At 56.5% G+C, this 16,052-nt stretch overlaps 1 protein-coding gene across 4 annotated transcripts in view; it reads right to left on the reverse strand.

Moving 5' to 3' along the window:
• Nucleotides 1–16,052, reverse strand: part of CARMIL2 (capping protein regulator and myosin 1 linker 2) — a 123,827-nt gene that overhangs the window by 63,174 nt on the left and 44,601 nt on the right. For all 4 annotated transcript variants that reach the window (XR_005588955.1, XR_005588954.1, XM_039503448.1 and 1 more), the window contains exons 19-25: nt 14,168–14,264; nt 12,909–12,966; nt 10,627–10,799; nt 4,214–4,282; nt 1,433–1,526; nt 1,247–1,342; nt 228–356 (exon numbers count right to left, since the gene is read on the reverse strand). Coding sequence is in view for 2 of the 4 variants with exons in the window: in XM_039503448.1 (XP_039359382.1) it covers nt 228–356; nt 1,247–1,342; nt 1,433–1,526; nt 4,214–4,282; nt 10,627–10,799; nt 12,909–12,966; nt 14,168–14,264 (716 nt within the window). In the remaining 2 variants the exon portion in view is untranslated. The remainder of the gene's footprint in view (nt 1–227; nt 357–1,246; nt 1,343–1,432; nt 1,527–4,213; nt 4,283–10,626; nt 10,800–12,908; nt 12,967–14,167; nt 14,265–16,052) is intronic.

The following is a 16,052-nucleotide window of genomic DNA, read 5'->3' on the forward strand; positions in this document are numbered from 1 at the left end:
CGGCGTAGCTGGAAGAATGACTCAACCTCCGCCCCAGAGCTAACTTCCCTTTGTCTGGGGCACTGGGGCCAAGGAGCCAGTTTGGGGTTTGTAGTGCAAGCTCAGTCAAACCCTGAGAATAGCGCGGCTGGGCCTGGCTGCAGCACGCGGCGAAGGGGCAGCCGGGCCGGGCCTGGGAAGCGGGAGGACAGCACACACAGAGCAGCAGGCACAGCCTGGAGACTCACGCTGATGGACAGGTTTGCTTCCCGAATGGCTTCTTCTGCACAGAGGACACTGGCTTCCACCTCTCGGCCCAGACGGGCACTCAGGGCATCGACATGCTTCTGTAGGCTGGTGCACATCTCATTCACCATCTAGAGCACAGCACCCGTGTCAGTGTGCGGCTCACGCTCGCCCGCAGACCCTGAGGAAAGCCGGCCTTGGTGGCAGGGCACAGGGCTGGGTGGGAGCAGACCCAGACTGTCCCCAGCTCTGTGACATTGGCAAGGCCAGTTAACCCCTCCGTGCCTCAGTTTCTCCATCGGGAGAACGGGGCTCAGGGCACACACCCCGGAGCTGGGAGTGGTCCTTTGTTAGTGTGTGATGCACACCGAGAGCCTGGGCGGGACAGCCTATGGACCCTCCAACTGGGACCCCAGCATATGGGCACGAAGCGAGCTCAGAATCAGCATCGGGACCCTTCCATCCCCCGTGCTGTCCCTCCTCCGGCCTGGCTTCTCCAGGCTCTCCCCTGCTTCCTGCCTCACCCCGCCTCAGCCTCGCTCTCTTCCCTCCATCCTTCCCAACAGGCTGCTCTTCTCCTTCGCCGATCTTCCTCAGAGCCCTGTCTGCCTTCTTCCCCCACCCTTCCTTAGTGCCACCTCCCAGGCCCACAGCGATCCTCCTCCTCCCACCCCAGTCCCTGCCTCTCCCCTGGCCAGGTGAGCGCAGAGCGGGGAGTGTGCTCAGTACTGCCCCTAGGATGGGTGGCATGCAGGGACAGCACTCAGCCCTGCCGTGCAGGAGGAATCCCCGACGAGCAGCGGGAGGGACTGCAAGAATATGTGCACAGGGCATCTACAGCACGCTGGAGCCCATGGGGAACCTTCCCACCACAGCCATGGACTTCCAGCGGGCCCGATGTCCGGTGCACAGACAGGTACTGGACTGGATGGCTCATTGCCTTGGCTGGCAACGCACACGCCCTCTGGCCGGCCCCTTACAGCAAAGCAGGCAGGTGTGACTGGCCCGGAATCCTTCTGACCTGTTCCGAGGAGCTGGTGACGATTCCCTGCTGCAGCCGGAAGGTTTGCTTAGGCAGGGTCCGCCGCATCTGATTCCTCGCCAGGAAAGACTGCATCTGCAGCAGGCAAGAGGCCCAGTTAGCGGGAAGAGATCTCTGGGGCTGGAAGGACCAGTCCCCACCCCCCCACCAGCCCCAGAGATCTACCTTGTGGACAGCCTCCTCCGTCTTCTCCGGATTGCTCCGATAAGCTTGAGTCACGTCGCTCACTGGCAACGGCATGGACCGCAGGGTGTAATTCCTGGGGGGTGAAACGGCTGGAGTTAGTGTCACTGGAACAACCTGTATTCAGCTGGGCTTCCCCCAGCTCCACAATGAGAACGGAGCTGGGATGGGTCCATCTGGCACCCCGCCCCCGACCATTCTGAGCCCACCTTGCGCTACCTCCCACCCGTAGGGGACGGGGTCGTTGCTGCATTCAGCCCCCAGCGGGCAGAGAGCCCTCAGCACCTACAGGTCACTTGGCAACCTTCAGCCTGAAGGGCCAATACTAGGGGCAGAGAAGATTCCCTGCCAACCCAAAATGGCTCCGTTTGTGCCCCTTTCAGCTGCAGCCCCACGCAGGGTGAACTTTGCCCCTGGAAAACAAACCGACTTGGTTCAAAAGTCTTGCAGAATTGCCTGGTAAATAACAACAACATGCTGCACTCCTATAGCACCTGGCTGCTGAGGCGCTCAGGGCCCCTCCCTCCCGAGGGGCTTGCCCATTTTATCGGCCTCAGCACCCACATGGCCACCATCCCCAGGGGCTCCGAGTGCCTCCCAACAAGGAGTTTAGCTTCTAGGCGTCCCTGCAGGGAGAAAGTGATTGGCAGACTGGGCTGGGAGGTGGACGGTTCAGTGATTTGCCAAAGGTCTCACAGGAAGCATGTGGGAGAGCCAGAAACTGAACCCGGCTCTCCTGAGTCCAGGAATAGCATCTTCACCCCAGAGTGTAATTCTTATCCCCACTTCGCAGGACGAGTTCTGAGGGGCAGCACCACACCCGAGTCCACAGAGTGGCAGAGCCAGGCACAACCCCCGAGTCTCCTCCAGCTGCGAGACCCACTCTCTCCTAAATCCCCATGATGCTGCCAGCTTTCTGCTGCACGGACACAGTGCTCAGAAATGGAAAGTGAAGCAAACCCAGGCTACATCTGACTTTCCCCCACGTAAAAGAGAGACTATGACTGGCTGCACCCGCTACGTTATGCTGTGAAGCCGTGAGACGGTGTATGTGGCATTTGGATTATAGATGGTTTAGGGTCAGAGAATTCTGATCCAAGCCTGGATCCAGTTCTCATCCACCTTCTGCCACATCTCCAGTGTGTGCTATTCACTGTACTAGAGCAGTGGTTTTCAACCGGGGATCCATGGGTCCCTAGGGGGGCCGCAGACTGTGTCTAACATTGCCAGAGGGGTCTGCACCTCCAGTCCACATTTTTTAGGGGGAAGTAAATGAATAAGGTTGAAACCCAGTGTAGCAGGCAGAGAAATCCAAAGGAGAAAGGGTAGGTAACTTCGGATTCCCAACACCTGTATGATCTTGCCTCCTCCCTGCTCTCCAATGCGTTATCACTTCCCTGCGCTGCACCACAACCAAAGTGCTCGGTGGGAAAAGAAACCCTTTCAAGGTCTAAGTGGGGCATTTTTTCTGTAAAGCTGGCGGCTGTCTGCGGGCAGCAGTATTGTTTGCAGGAAGGCTGGTCCGGTGTGTAGAGCACTAGCCGAGGCCCTGGGAGATGGAGGGTCCCTGCTCACCACAGACTGCCGAGGTGACCCCAGCAAGTCACTGAGCCCCCAGGTTCCCATCTGTGAATGGGGAGAATAGTGCCCTGCCCACAAGACTGCTGGGAGAGCTGTGTCAGAGCCAGGCATTATTGACACTGTAAGCCATGGAGCACAAGACTGCAGGCCTCATGCGGTACAGCCCACATTCTCACAAGTGACTCGTGATTCTGGGGGCCCAGCTTGTGACACTGAAGGGCCCACTTTTTAGGGCTGCGAATTAGGCCCTTCTCATCTTGGGGAATCTAAGATAGAGGTACCCCACCGTCACTAGCACCTCGGGGTTTGTCCACACGAACACTTAGTTCACGGGAAGCCGGCAGGTAGATCCGCCACGTGCTACCCTGATGCACACTAGCTGTCAGTGCGGACCACGCTGCCTCGCACGAACAGTGTCCGAGTGCACTTTAATCTGCGCCCGTTTCAACGCGAGGCAGATCAAAGTGCACTGCGGAGCATCTAGTGCGCAGCAGCGGGTGCACACGGACACACAGGGTACGTCTACACTGCCCAAACCCCCTGGCTGCCAGTCTCAGAGTACAGATTCAGGCTTGCGCTCTGGTGCTAAAAATAGCCATGGAGCCATTCCAGCTGGGGCTGGAGCTCGGGCTCTCAGCAGATCATCCTGTCTGCCACACAGGGGGGGGCTGAGGCTTAGCTCATTAATGGTCAAGCAGCTCTCTGAGATCTGTGGCTGCAAGGTGGTGGAGAAGAGTGGGGCACAGCACACGGTTACACAGGCCCTTCCCAGGCCTGCCTTCTAGCTACAGCACCTTGCGCATCTCCATTTCCCACTGCATCCAGCCAGCTGCCTGCCCACCCTCTCCCCACATGCAATTAACGAGGCTTCACTTCACCACAGCCAGCACCTCGCTCGCCAGAAGCAACACACTCGACACAGCCTGTCCCCACTGCCTGGATGGTAGAACAGCCCACAGGCAGACCCTCATCCGAGGGCGAACCCACCGGCGCTCTCGTCTCCTGGCATCTGACTTAGACCCTGCTGTGCTCTGTCAATATCACCTGTCTAGTTTCACAAGGTTAGGGGCTAGTGGGAATCCCTTCCGAGAACGACCCCAGGCCCAATGCAGAACTCCCTACTAGGCAATGAAACCTGCGTGTCACTGAGGAGTTAAAGCACATGCTTTACACTGCCCCTACCTTTCCAAAGCACGGGCAACATCAAGGAATCCATGGGCCGTGGTGTTGTTTCTGTCCCAAATTACTGTCCTGGGAAGAGACGAAACAGGGTGAACCCCAGTGAACAATTCCCCCTCACAAGGCACGTGCTTTCAGCATGTTAGAAGCTCAGATTTGTCCGAGCCAGAGGTTGCACTCCAGATACAAAGTTCTCCAGCATTCAGCAGGGGATTGGCTCAGCCCACTCCAGAGAGAGGGGCTCACTGCACAGATTAGGTCAGATCCTCTAACCCAGTGTCTCTCAACCTTTCAAGACCATATACCCCCTTCAGGAGGCTGATTTGTCTTGTGCACCCTCCAGTTTCACCTCACTTAAAAACTCCTTGCTGACACAATCAGACAGACAAATACACTAGGAAGTTTAGACTTGAAATTAGATGAAGGTTTCTAACCATTAGAGGAGTGAAGTTCTGGAACAGCCTTCCAAGGGGAGTAGTGGGGGCAAAAGACATATCTGGCTTCAAGACTAAGCTTGGTAAGTTTATGGAGGGGATGGTATGATGGGACAGCCTAATTTTGGCAATTGATCTTTGATGATCAGCAGGTAAGTATGCCCAGTGGTCTCTGATGGGATGTTAGCTGGGTTGGGATCTGAGTTACTACAGAGAATTCTTTCCTGGGTGCTGGCTGGTGAGTCTTGCCCACATGCTCAGGGTTTAGCTGATTGCCATATTTGGGGTCGGGAAGGAATTTTCCTCCAGGGCAGATTGGCAGAGGCCCTGGGGGTTTTTCGCCTTCCTCTGCAGCATGGGGCATGGGTCACTTGCTGGAGGATTCTCTGCACCATGATTTGAGGACTTCAATAGCTCAGACATAGGTCAGGGGTTTGTTACAGGAGTGGGTGGGTGAGATTCTGTGGCCTGCGTTGTGCAGGAGGTCAGACTAGATGATCATAATGGTCCCTTCTGACCTTAGAGTCTATGAGTCTAAAAGGGTCACAGCCCACTGTTACTGACAAATCGCTGACCTTCTCATTGTTACCACAGAATGATAAATCGACTGGCATACAAATACTGTACTTGCAGTTCCGTGTATAGTGCATAGAGCAGGATAAACGAGCCATTGTATGACATTTTAGTTTGTACTGACTCTGCTAGTGCTTTTTACGTAGCCAGTTGTCAAACTGGGCAAATATCTAGATGAGTTGCTGCCCCCTCTGGATGACCTTTGCATAACCCCAGCGGTACCAGAACCACTGCTCTAGTGTAATGAGCAGCCCATTCCTGAGATGCTAAATCCAGGCCAGGGTTTAAGGATATCCTGTATGGCCCGTAGGCTGTGTTAGTCTGGGAGCTAGAAAACTCCAGGGCTGGCAGAGTCAATGAGGAATTCTCCTTATACCGAGCACAGGCCTGTCTCTTCTCCAGCACGAGGGACACTAAAGACCTGAACTGCCCCCAAGTTTTGGGGGGCTGGGAGCAGGGTTTTGGCTGGGGTTTAGAATGGTGTTATTGGGCTGGCTGAACCATCCAGCCCATCTCTTTGGCAAATCTCTCTGGGGACTTATCTGGCCCCTCCCTGCAGTATCCCAGACTCCCAGTGCCTCCAAAATGAAAAGGGGAGTGATTCTGGGAACTGGAGCAGCCCAACACATTCGGGGACTTTCCGGTGAGCTAGCATCCGTGCAGGCTGCCGGGCACTGAGCAGGGTCTCAGTGAGGTCTCTTTGCTCCACAGCACGTGGCTGCTGAGTCCGTTTCCAGCGAGAACCACTACCGAGCGCCCGCACACAGGGAGCAAGCAGGGGCGGCTCTAGGAATTGCACCGCCCCAAGCACGGCGTCACGCCGCGGGGGGGCGCTCTGGCGGTCGCCGGTCCCGCGGCTCTGGTGGACCTCCCACAGGCGTGCCTGCGGGTGCTCCACCGAAGCCGCGGGACCAGCGGCCCCTCCGCAGCCACGCCTGCGGGAGGTCCACCGGAGCCGCCTGCCGCCCTCCTGCGGCACGCCGCCCCGAGCATGCGCTTGGCGCGCTGGGGTCTGGAGCCGGCCCTGGGAGCAAGGGATGCTGCAGCGAAACCACCACCGCTGCCCTACCAGGCAGGAGAGTGTGAAGTGGGGAGGGGCAACATGCATCTTCTCTGTCGTGCCAGCAGCACAGCGCGAGCTCACCAAGGGCTTGGAGAGCCAGGCTGCTGCTGCACCCCCATTGGGCTCTGGTGTGATCACTCACCACACTGGAGGGGCCTGCCCTGCAGCAGACTCTGCGGCAATTCCCGCTGCTCAGCCACAAGCAGTAGGCAGGGGACTGTATCACAGGCCGGATGAGCCGCACTGCACAAGGGCTGAAGCCAAACTCAGGTCGTGGCATTTGAAAGCTCTGACCCTTCAACTGGCATGTGCCCCATGAGCAATGGGCTAAGCAGGCGTCCCTGGCCTGGGGTCGATAGCTTCACCAATCTCCCACTGCAGAGAAGAGAGCCCAAATCGCACAAGAGCAGCATCACCAATTCTTGGGATGCATCATGAGTCTTGTGAGCGTTGGTTTCTTTCTTAAAGCCCCCAGCTCCTGGAGTCATGGGATTACATCAAGAATCTCGCCTTGCATTAAAAATACATTTTTTTAAAAGTCTCTAGCATTGGTGGTTGTGGAGAAAAGCATGAAAATGTGGCCTGCATGCCACCTACAAGCCCGGACTCCAGGGGCCAAAGAAATCAAACCCATGAGTTCAAAACCTCATGATTTTTAAGCCAATCTCGTGATTCCGGGGGCCTGACCCCTGATTTTGGCAGGTCTTTGGCAATACTGCAGTGGATAAACTCCAGGCACCAGAGGGTTAAAGAACAGGGCTGAGACTCTGGAATTTTTCACTGCCTTGAGCAAAATGGAAACAGAAAAACTGCAATCAGAGCGCACCCACACAGAGCCTGAAGTGACAGGTGTGAATTAAACCCCACGGAGTTCTCTTGCTGCCACTTTGCGAATGGACGAGCCCTAGCTGTGGGCTGGCTACAGACTCCCAATGCAGATTTCAGAGCGCGGGGGTGAAGATCATGGGGTGAAGAGGGATCTTTTCCCTGTAACCCCCAGGCACCCCAGAGGAGTTTCCTGCTTGGGAAGGCTCTGAACAGAGGGAGCTGTGACTTTCCCTTCCCTCGCCAAGGGTGCAGATTCAGCCAGGAGAGGTGTTGTCAGCCGTTCCTGGGGCCGGGCTAACCCGAGGCCGGCAGCCATGAGACAGGTCCTGCCAAAGTGACGTAGAACGCTGCACATGAGCTCAGAGAGACCCGCCAGGCCCATGTTTGCCTTGTTTTGATGTGCAAACTTCACCTTGCAACAGCAATGAGAGGTGACCCCGCTGCCCAACGCCAGGTGGTTAATCCCAGAATCCTCTGGAGGGGAAATGGCTCTCCACAGGCCACCTAGCCCCTCCCAGCACCTGCCTGCAGGGCCTGTGGTCTCCCAGCCCCACCCCTCTGAGGCTGAGATATACAGGCTCAGGACACCCTTGCTGTTGCTTCGGCAAAGGACTGGGCGGTGCTTCAGCCAGTGCCGGGCGAGGATCAAATGCTCAAGGGACAGGGGCAGGGGCAGGGGCCTGGGAGGTGCAGCTAGTGAGCTGCGTGCTGGAGAACTGGAGAGCCAGAAATGGGCACCCAGAACTACTGGCGGCCGCGGCTAGATAGGGATCAGTAGTCTCAGCCTCGCGCCGTGGCTAGCAAAACCAGTTATTAAGCTGCCTTGTTCTACTGTGATATCTACGCGTAAGGCCAAGTTCCCACCTTGCTCTGCTTGGCCTGGAGAATGTGACCAGCCAGAGAGGTTTGCAATTCTCTCTCCTCAGAGGAGAAATGCAGGAATGAATGCACTGAGATCACTAACGGGTCCTGCTCCGCATCAAGGAGGCTCCCCATCTCTGCCCCACTGCTGGGTGAAGGCACTTCCTCCGCCTCCCAGCGCCACTGGACAGGAGATTTGGAGCCCTGGGGCCCTGCAGTGAGAGCCAGTGACCCATGAGAAGGCAGCAAAGCTGGAGGTCAGCGCCTGAGCAGCCCGCTCCCCTCTGTCACGCAGCAGAGAGGGGAGCCGGAGCTGGTAGCCATCCTCCAGTGGGAGTGATGGTAGTGGGGCAGCTGCCCCACTACCATCACTCTCACTGGCTGGAAAAAGTTCAAAGCAGCCAAGCTGGGCTGATTGGGGAAGCAGCCACAGCTGTGGCCAGCTCAGTTAAGGCCCGGCTGGGGGCATCTCTCTCCAGTCCGGAGGGAGAAGGGCCTGGCTGCCGGAGAGGAAGGTACCTGGACTGGAGCAGGGCTGGGGAAGGCCAAGGGGAGCTGGGGAGCTCCAGCCCGGTAAACCCCCAGGCTGCAGGCCTCGTTGAAGGCCTACAAATGTACTGGGGTTGCAGAGGGGCAGCCCAGGGATAGGCAAAGGCAGCAGGTCCAGCCCCCTTGCTGATGATGAGTGGCCTTTACAGACTGCAGTCTGCCCCAGGGAGCGGGGGCTAGATGACGACAGTAGCCACTGAGGCAAGGTGGATGAGAGGGTTGGGGGTTCCCCTGGGAGGGGAGACCCAGAGCGGGGGTACTGCAGAGGGCAGAACCCCAGGGTAAGGGGCACCAGGGTCCGGGAGGGACATGGGGGCCAGCGGCCTGCGGAGGGTGCTCCGGGCTGGAATCGAGCTAGTTCCCAGGACAACCAGCAGGAGGCGCCACAAGTCTAAACTCGTTTCGCTACAGTGACATTGCACCTGGGCGGGCATGGCCAGCTGGGCTGGGAGGGGAAAAGGGCATTCGCTCTCCACAGTACGATCCCTTAACACCCGCTCAGGGCTTCCCTCACTGCAGAGGAGGCTTGGGGCCAGCCACGGTAGATCACTGCACTGCCAGTGCTGGAGAGGGACAAGCACAGCGCCTGGCTGATGGGCTCTGCACTGCCATTTCCAGAGATCTTTGACTTACATCAAGAGTCCAGCCACATGACCCCCAGTGCCTAACGGGGAGCAGGGCATGCCCCAGCAATGCCCTGGCTTCCTTCCTGCAGCTGCAAGCCCGGGATACCCAGCCCTGGTTTTCCCTTCCTGGAGACGTTGCTGCAGCTGGCAGCGAAGAGCCTCATCCGCCCCATGATGCTGAGGGTGCAGAGCACTGCCAGGTAATGGGGTAATCAGCCCTGACAGGCACTTGCCTTGACACTGAATTGCAGAGTAACAGATGGCTGATCTGCCATACAGCTGCCATGGAGGCTTAGCCATTATATAATCCAGGCATTCCCTTTACCCGGTCCTTCATTCCTATGGAGCACGTCGCCAATAACCAGCTGGTATTGAATGAACACGTACAAATGGTCCATCTAAACGGGCACAGCCTAGGGGGCTCAGCTTACACACATGTAAGCCTGCCCCAGGGCAGCATTCACAGGTGCTTCCTGCGCAGCTGGATCAGACCCATCCCCCCAGGATTTATGTGCATACAGCAGACGTGGCACAGCCACAGAAGCAGCTGCTCGCAATAGGAGAGAGAGAACTCTCTGCAGGGCTGAGCCCAAGAGACACCGAATGGCTGAGAGGGAGAGGACAGCCAAGGGGGCAAAGCAGCTGTGAGCTATCCAAGTTCAATTCCTGGTCCACCCCAAACATCCCGAGTGACCCTGGGCATGTCACTTAGCTTCTCTAGGCCTCGGTTCTCCATTATCCCCTGGGGATAAATCTGTTACAGGCTGCGAGGTGCAGATACTACAGTGAAGGGCACCGGATAAGCACCATAGATAGAGAGGAGACAGACGCAGAGACCAGAAAGGGGCAATAGGGATCCTCAGGGGAGCGGGGCTGTGGCAGTGGGGGGGGGAGGAATTGAAGGGGATGAAGAAGAGATGGGTGGGGGGACGCCGTGTCAATCACATGTCACAGCTCACTGTACTTACTTTGGGGCACTGCTGGTGGCAGATGTCCCAGTGCAGCTGAGGTGCCAATGGTTCAGAGCCAGGGAGCGCACAGAGCCATGCGGGCGACAGAGAGGCCAAGCAGCCTGCGTGGGCAGGTGAGCAGCGCGGAGAGGCAAGAACAAAGCCACGGAGCACATGAGAACTAGGAGAGCTTGCTCTCAACCAGACTGCCGGGAGGAAAGGGTGGGTACGAGGCAGGATGGAGGAATGGGGATCTGGGAGGGAGACAGGATCTGCCATTATAGGATCAGTCTCAGTATGTTTTCATTAAACAAGTGGTAGAAATTTCACCAGCCACTTGCCCTATTAAGTGGAAACCCCGTGATTCCTAGGGCTATTACACAGCTTAGCAACCCCCCGAGGCAGCACGCTCCTCTCCTCTCTGGGAACGCGGCTCAGCAGTGCCCCGCAAGAGCCGGCACACTGTGCTGAGACTCAGCACTTACCAGCATCCGCCGCCTGCCTTTCCCTTACACACGCACACACTCGCTACCTGAGTTTCGTGTTGATCTGCAAGGCTTTGGCCAGCATCTTGGCTCCGGTGTCGCCCATGGTGTTCCCGCTGATGTCCAGCGTGCTGAGGCTGGTGTTACTGCCCAGTGCGTTCAGGAGGACGTTGGTTCCCAATTTCAGTCGCGATTCGGCCACGGACAGGGACTGAAGAGGCTGGAAGACAAACACCGGAGGGAGAAAAGGTCAAGGTGCTGGTGCTGCAGGGTCCCTCGGGCTTTACAAGGGAGCAGGTCGCGCCCCCATCTAACTACACAGACTGGGCCACCTGCGTGATGGGAGCAGCCAGGGAATCCCTGCCCCCCAGAGTGCCCAGTGCGGCTCACGAGCTCCTTGCCCTCTCTGGGACGGGCCCGCGGGCTGGGCTCTAGCTCTGTGGCCTAAAGGCCTTGGCAGCCAGTATGAGGCTGTTTGCATGAGGCCAGGGCGGGCGGGAGGCCTGCAGGTAGCCCCGCCCTGCCCAAGAGGCCTCTGCTCAGCAGCTCCAGCGTTCCTTATGCGTGGGGAATGGCCAGAGCAGAGCAGAGCAGAGGAGAGGGAGGAATTCGTGAGCCCTCTTCCCTGTGCCAGGGAAGGATGGTGACGTGATCCCTGTTCTGCCACTGACTCATGGGTGACCCTGGGTGAGTCACTTAGCCTCTCTGTGCCTCAGGTTTCCACCTCTATTGTGGGGCACTAGCCATGCCCTGCTTCCCCAGAGTACTGCGAGGGTGACTGGGAGACGCTCAGATACTCCTGTGATGGGGGCCAGACAAGTATCTAGACAGACAGACATCATTTGGCCCCTACCACAGGCAGAAAAGCAGCAAGAGCCAGGGGGAGGAAAGCACAGACAACAATGCGGGGCAGGTCTGAGCCACGCCTGGCCTCTCAATCCCACTGAACCTCGGCAGGAGGAGGGGGCAATCCTAGAGGAGAAAGCTGCCATTTCCCCACTAATAGCCTGACAATCACATGAATGGGAAAGGCCTGTTCAATGGGATTTGGGCTGCACAGACCTTTTCTGCCTGTGGCAGCAACTCTGTAATGCACCAGTGGGTTTTCTCCTTCAAAGGAGACCTGCAAAGATTAAATAACATCAGTGCCCTTGCCCCTTTTGTGTCTCTTTGATGGGGGTAGGCCTGAAAGGGGTTTCTTCACATTAGAAATTCAGGTCTGGTCTAGCCTGTATTCCCTGGAAGACTCTATGGGTGCCTGGAGGACTAGCAGGCTGACAAGGAGGAGTAACAAAGGTGAAATCGAAGCAGCTGAGGCCCGGGCTACACTACAGAGCGAGGGTGTCGCAGGGCAGCTTATGTCGGCCTCGCTGCGAAGTGTCTACACTAGCATTGCCACCCCTCCGGGCTTTACCCAGACAGTCCGGGTTTGGGCTTCTGCATCCGGGCGCCATTTAGGGTTGCCAGGTGCCCAGTTTTTGACCCTAAATGGCACCCAAACCAAAAGTCCAGTTACTGGCGCCAGGTCATTAACCCACATCAGCCCCTGCTCAGCTGGTGCTGCCTCCTACCCGCAGGAAGGCTCCTTGAGAGGATCCAGCGAGCGACGGGGGGAGGAGTCAGGGAGAGGAGCGAGTGATGGGGTGGGGCCTTGGGGGACGAGGCGGAGCACAGGGCAGAGCCTTGGGGGTCCAGTTACCGGCCAATAGAAAGGTGGCAACCCCAGTTTACATGTAAATTTCGCTCCTGCAGGCGTAACTGCTCTGCTATGTGCAATTAATAACTCCACAGCCACGAGCGGCAGAGTCAGGGCTGCTGCAGTTAGGTCGATGCAGCGTCAGTAACGCTGACATAAGGGTTTGGCCTCTGCCCGGCCTAGACGAATCTTCCTTGCCTTTTCAATGCCCTGAGAAGAGGCCCTAGGATATTAGACCCTTCCAAACAGGTGACATTTTCAGAAGCCCATCACCTTTGTTCTGGGCTGTTATCCATCCCCCCCATGTACAACACACGTCTCCTGCTCCCTCAGCTGTACTTTAGACTCTACCAGCTGTTGATTCCTTTCCTATACTCTCCCAAACGCAGCGAGAAAAGCACTTATTTCTCAGTCTGACCATTCCTTTCAGATTAACACCAACCACAGAGGGAGCGACTCCATGGAAGAGAGAGAGAGCGACTCCCCCACGTTCTGCATCTGAACTGAAACACAAAATGGCCAGTTGTCTCACAGCTGGCCTGGGGGTTCTGAAATGAATAGGAATAATTCAGAGGAAACAGCGCGAACGGTTCAGTTATGGGGCTCCGGGCTGGCATCGCAGCAAGCACTTACGCAGTCATCTTCCTGCGTGAGCTGAACAATCCGGTGGAGAACGTCGGCCAGATTGTCCCTGCGGAGGAGATGCAGAGGAGTCATTTGCCTTTCCCCATCGCACAGCAGAGCCTGACGCGGGCTCAAGTCAGCAGCGAGCTGGGAAGCGTCCATTGCGGCTGGACGTTACACTGACAGCATGGCTCATCTATGCACCTCCCTCTCTCCCGCAAGCCACCAGCCTTGGCCTAGCTGCAGCCAGCCTGGGGCATTGAGCACCTGCCCAAGAGGTACTCAATTACACCTCCCTGTTGGCTAGCCTAAGAGGGGGTGACCACACTGCCGTGTCCCTGCCCCTGAGACCCCAGGCCTCTGCATTATGTCAGCCGGACAGTAACCCAAGAACATAGGACTAGCAGGGACGGCCATCGAGTCCAGGCCCCTGCTAATCACGGGCAACCCCATTAGATCATCCCCTTCATAAATGTATCAGGGTCCCATCTTCAAACTAGTTGGGTCCTTTGCCCCACTACTCCAGTTGGGTGAGGTGCTGGAACAGCCTCCTCTCTGATGGTGAGAAACCTTCTTCTAATTTCCAGCCTAAATGTACGCCTGGCCAGTTTATCCTGATTCCAACTCTGTCCTTTACTTAAACAGCTCTCCCCCCCGTCCCCCCTCCAATATTTACAGAGCGCAATCAGCCCGTCTCTCAAGCGCTTTGAGTCTCTTCTCATACGACAGGCTCTCTCCAGTCCCCTGATCACCCAGCAGCCTCTCTCTGCACCTGTTCCAGTCTGAATTGAGGCAGCAAGAGCTCACCCCCAAGCCTGCACCAGGCTGAGCACTGAGACAAACACCGCAGGCCTTTGGGGCTCATGAGAGTCCGTGGAAATTCAGCACCACTGGGACTGGCCTGGAGGCTGTGCAATCCCCATCACTGGAGGTTTAAGAACAGGTTGGCCAAACCCGTCAGGGCTGGTCTAGGTTTCCTTGGCCCTGCCTTGGCACAGGGGGCTGCCCTGGCTGACGTCCAGCTCTGTTCCAGCCCCACATTTCTATGAGATGATTCTGTGACTTTGATACCTCTGATTTACAAGAGCATCGTTTAAAGGCCCAGTACACACAAAGGCAAATGGTGATTAACAACGGTCTGTGCAGCAACTGCAGTAAATAAATGTAATTTGACGATGTGCAACACACCTAGTGTGTATACAAACAGGGGTTAGGCCCATGCCTGTTAAAGTTCACTTCATTACACGCATGAGTCACGTGACACTTACTTGGATTTGATGTTAAAATTCTTTCCTAAGGAGACATGCCTAATGGATTTGCTTCGGCCTATCGCCAGCACCAACGTGACCATGTCAGCATCAAAGCCTACGACACACAAAAGCAGCAATGACGATCCGTGACCAGTGTCTGGCACTTAGCCACTGCCAACGCCCCAAGGACACTTGGCACGAACAGGGAGGAGCGGAGTTAGATGTGGCAACCGGCAGCCACGCCTGCAGCGGGAGGGTTGTGAGAAAAGCCCAGATTTTGCTATCGTAGCACCAGATGCTGCAAAACCTTATGCTGAGGGCACATCCCCACCTGAACAGACCCACGGAGATCGACAAACTGCTCAGTCTGTCAGGGCACTGCAGCCTTGGCAGACGGTGACTCGCTGGCCCGAGGAGGCTAGTGCCCTCACAGAGTGGATGGGTAGGTGGGGGATCTCGGTGGGCTATTCCCCGGGAAGCTTTACCAATCCCAGGCTCTGCTTTCAGACGGCCACGTTTCTCCAGGGCTGGTTGTTAAGCTCCTGTGTGGAGTGGAGAGCACCAGCAGAACCATCCTGCCTCTGCTCCTCCCAGGGCCCCTGGCTGAGCAGACGGAATAGAGCCTGGGGGAGGGGGACGGGCATGATCATGCGTAGGGCCCTTGTGACGAGCCAAGCAGGGCTCCACAGGCATGGCAAGTGGTAAAGCCAGCCAGCTCCAGTCGCCTCGCTACTCGCCCACGTCCCATGGGTAGGACAAGAGATGCAGAGACTTTGGAAATCTTCCATCAGAACCGATAAATAGGGAAGTGCAACGGGGAGTTTCAAGAAGGGAGTTCTCTCCTTCACAAGCCCTTGACGGCTTGTCGTTGCTAATTTCCAGTGAAGTCCTACCAGAGCAAAACTCACACAAAATCAGACCAGGCCAGGGGAGGAAAGAACTGGAAACCCACCCCAAAGCAGAATGGTGCTGGCACAGTGGAAACCAAGCTGCGATTCTGGAGCAATGCCCTGTGAGATCGCCACAACACTTGCTGAGGAGTCTGGTGTCTGGCCAGCAGGTAGCCAACGGGCCTGGTAACCTGGCTGGTCATTTTCACACTGCTGTCAGTTTGCTCACCACTGACCAGACACAGATGGAAAATTACTCCACACAACAGCCCCATCAGCACAGAATTGCTCTTCCCTTAGCTGCTCCTGTCCCCCCGGTGCAGCCCAGCTCAGAAGGAAACGGGCACATGCAAACTACCAGAGCAGTGCAGGAACCACAAGAAATTCTGCCATGTCAAACATGATTTTTGTTCCTAATTGGAACAAAACCAAATAATTCAGAAATCTGCCGAGAAATGAAATTTTCAAAAAAACATGAACTTGGGGTCAATGGAAACGTTTGCTTTTGATTTCAGTAAAAAACCCAAAGCATTTGGATAATGTCAAAAATTCCATCGACATTAACATGCTCTTGCAGAAAGTTTCTATTTCAGCCAAATGGCATTTTCTGATAGAAAAACGCTCCACCAGAACAAAATGTACCAGGCCTAACTGCAGCACAGCTCCAGCATGCCGGCCACTTGTGCTTGTTACTGCCCTGTGCTAACAGGGGCCGAAGACAGGCACCGAACTAAAGCAGTGGAGTCTTGGAGTACTGGAAGACGTAGGCCATGGAAATGCGGAAACATGCCTAGGAATAGCTATACAAAGAAGCAAGGGCAGGAATGGAGCAATACTGTATATAACGGGGATGGCAAACTACGGCCTACGGGCCACACTCGGCCTGCCAGCCAATTTAATCTGGCCCTCGAGCTCCCACTGGGGAGCGGAGTTTGGGGCTTGCCGCACTCCAGCCGGGGAGCGGGGTCCGCGGCCGCTCTGTGTACATGTGATGCAGTTCTGCACAGCTCCCA

The sequence above is a fragment of the Mauremys reevesii genome, linkage group 16, assembly GCF_016161935.1.
Source record: "Mauremys reevesii isolate NIE-2019 linkage group 16, ASM1616193v1, whole genome shotgun sequence".
NCBI classification, from domain to species: Eukaryota; Metazoa; Chordata; order Testudines; family Geoemydidae; genus Mauremys; species Mauremys reevesii.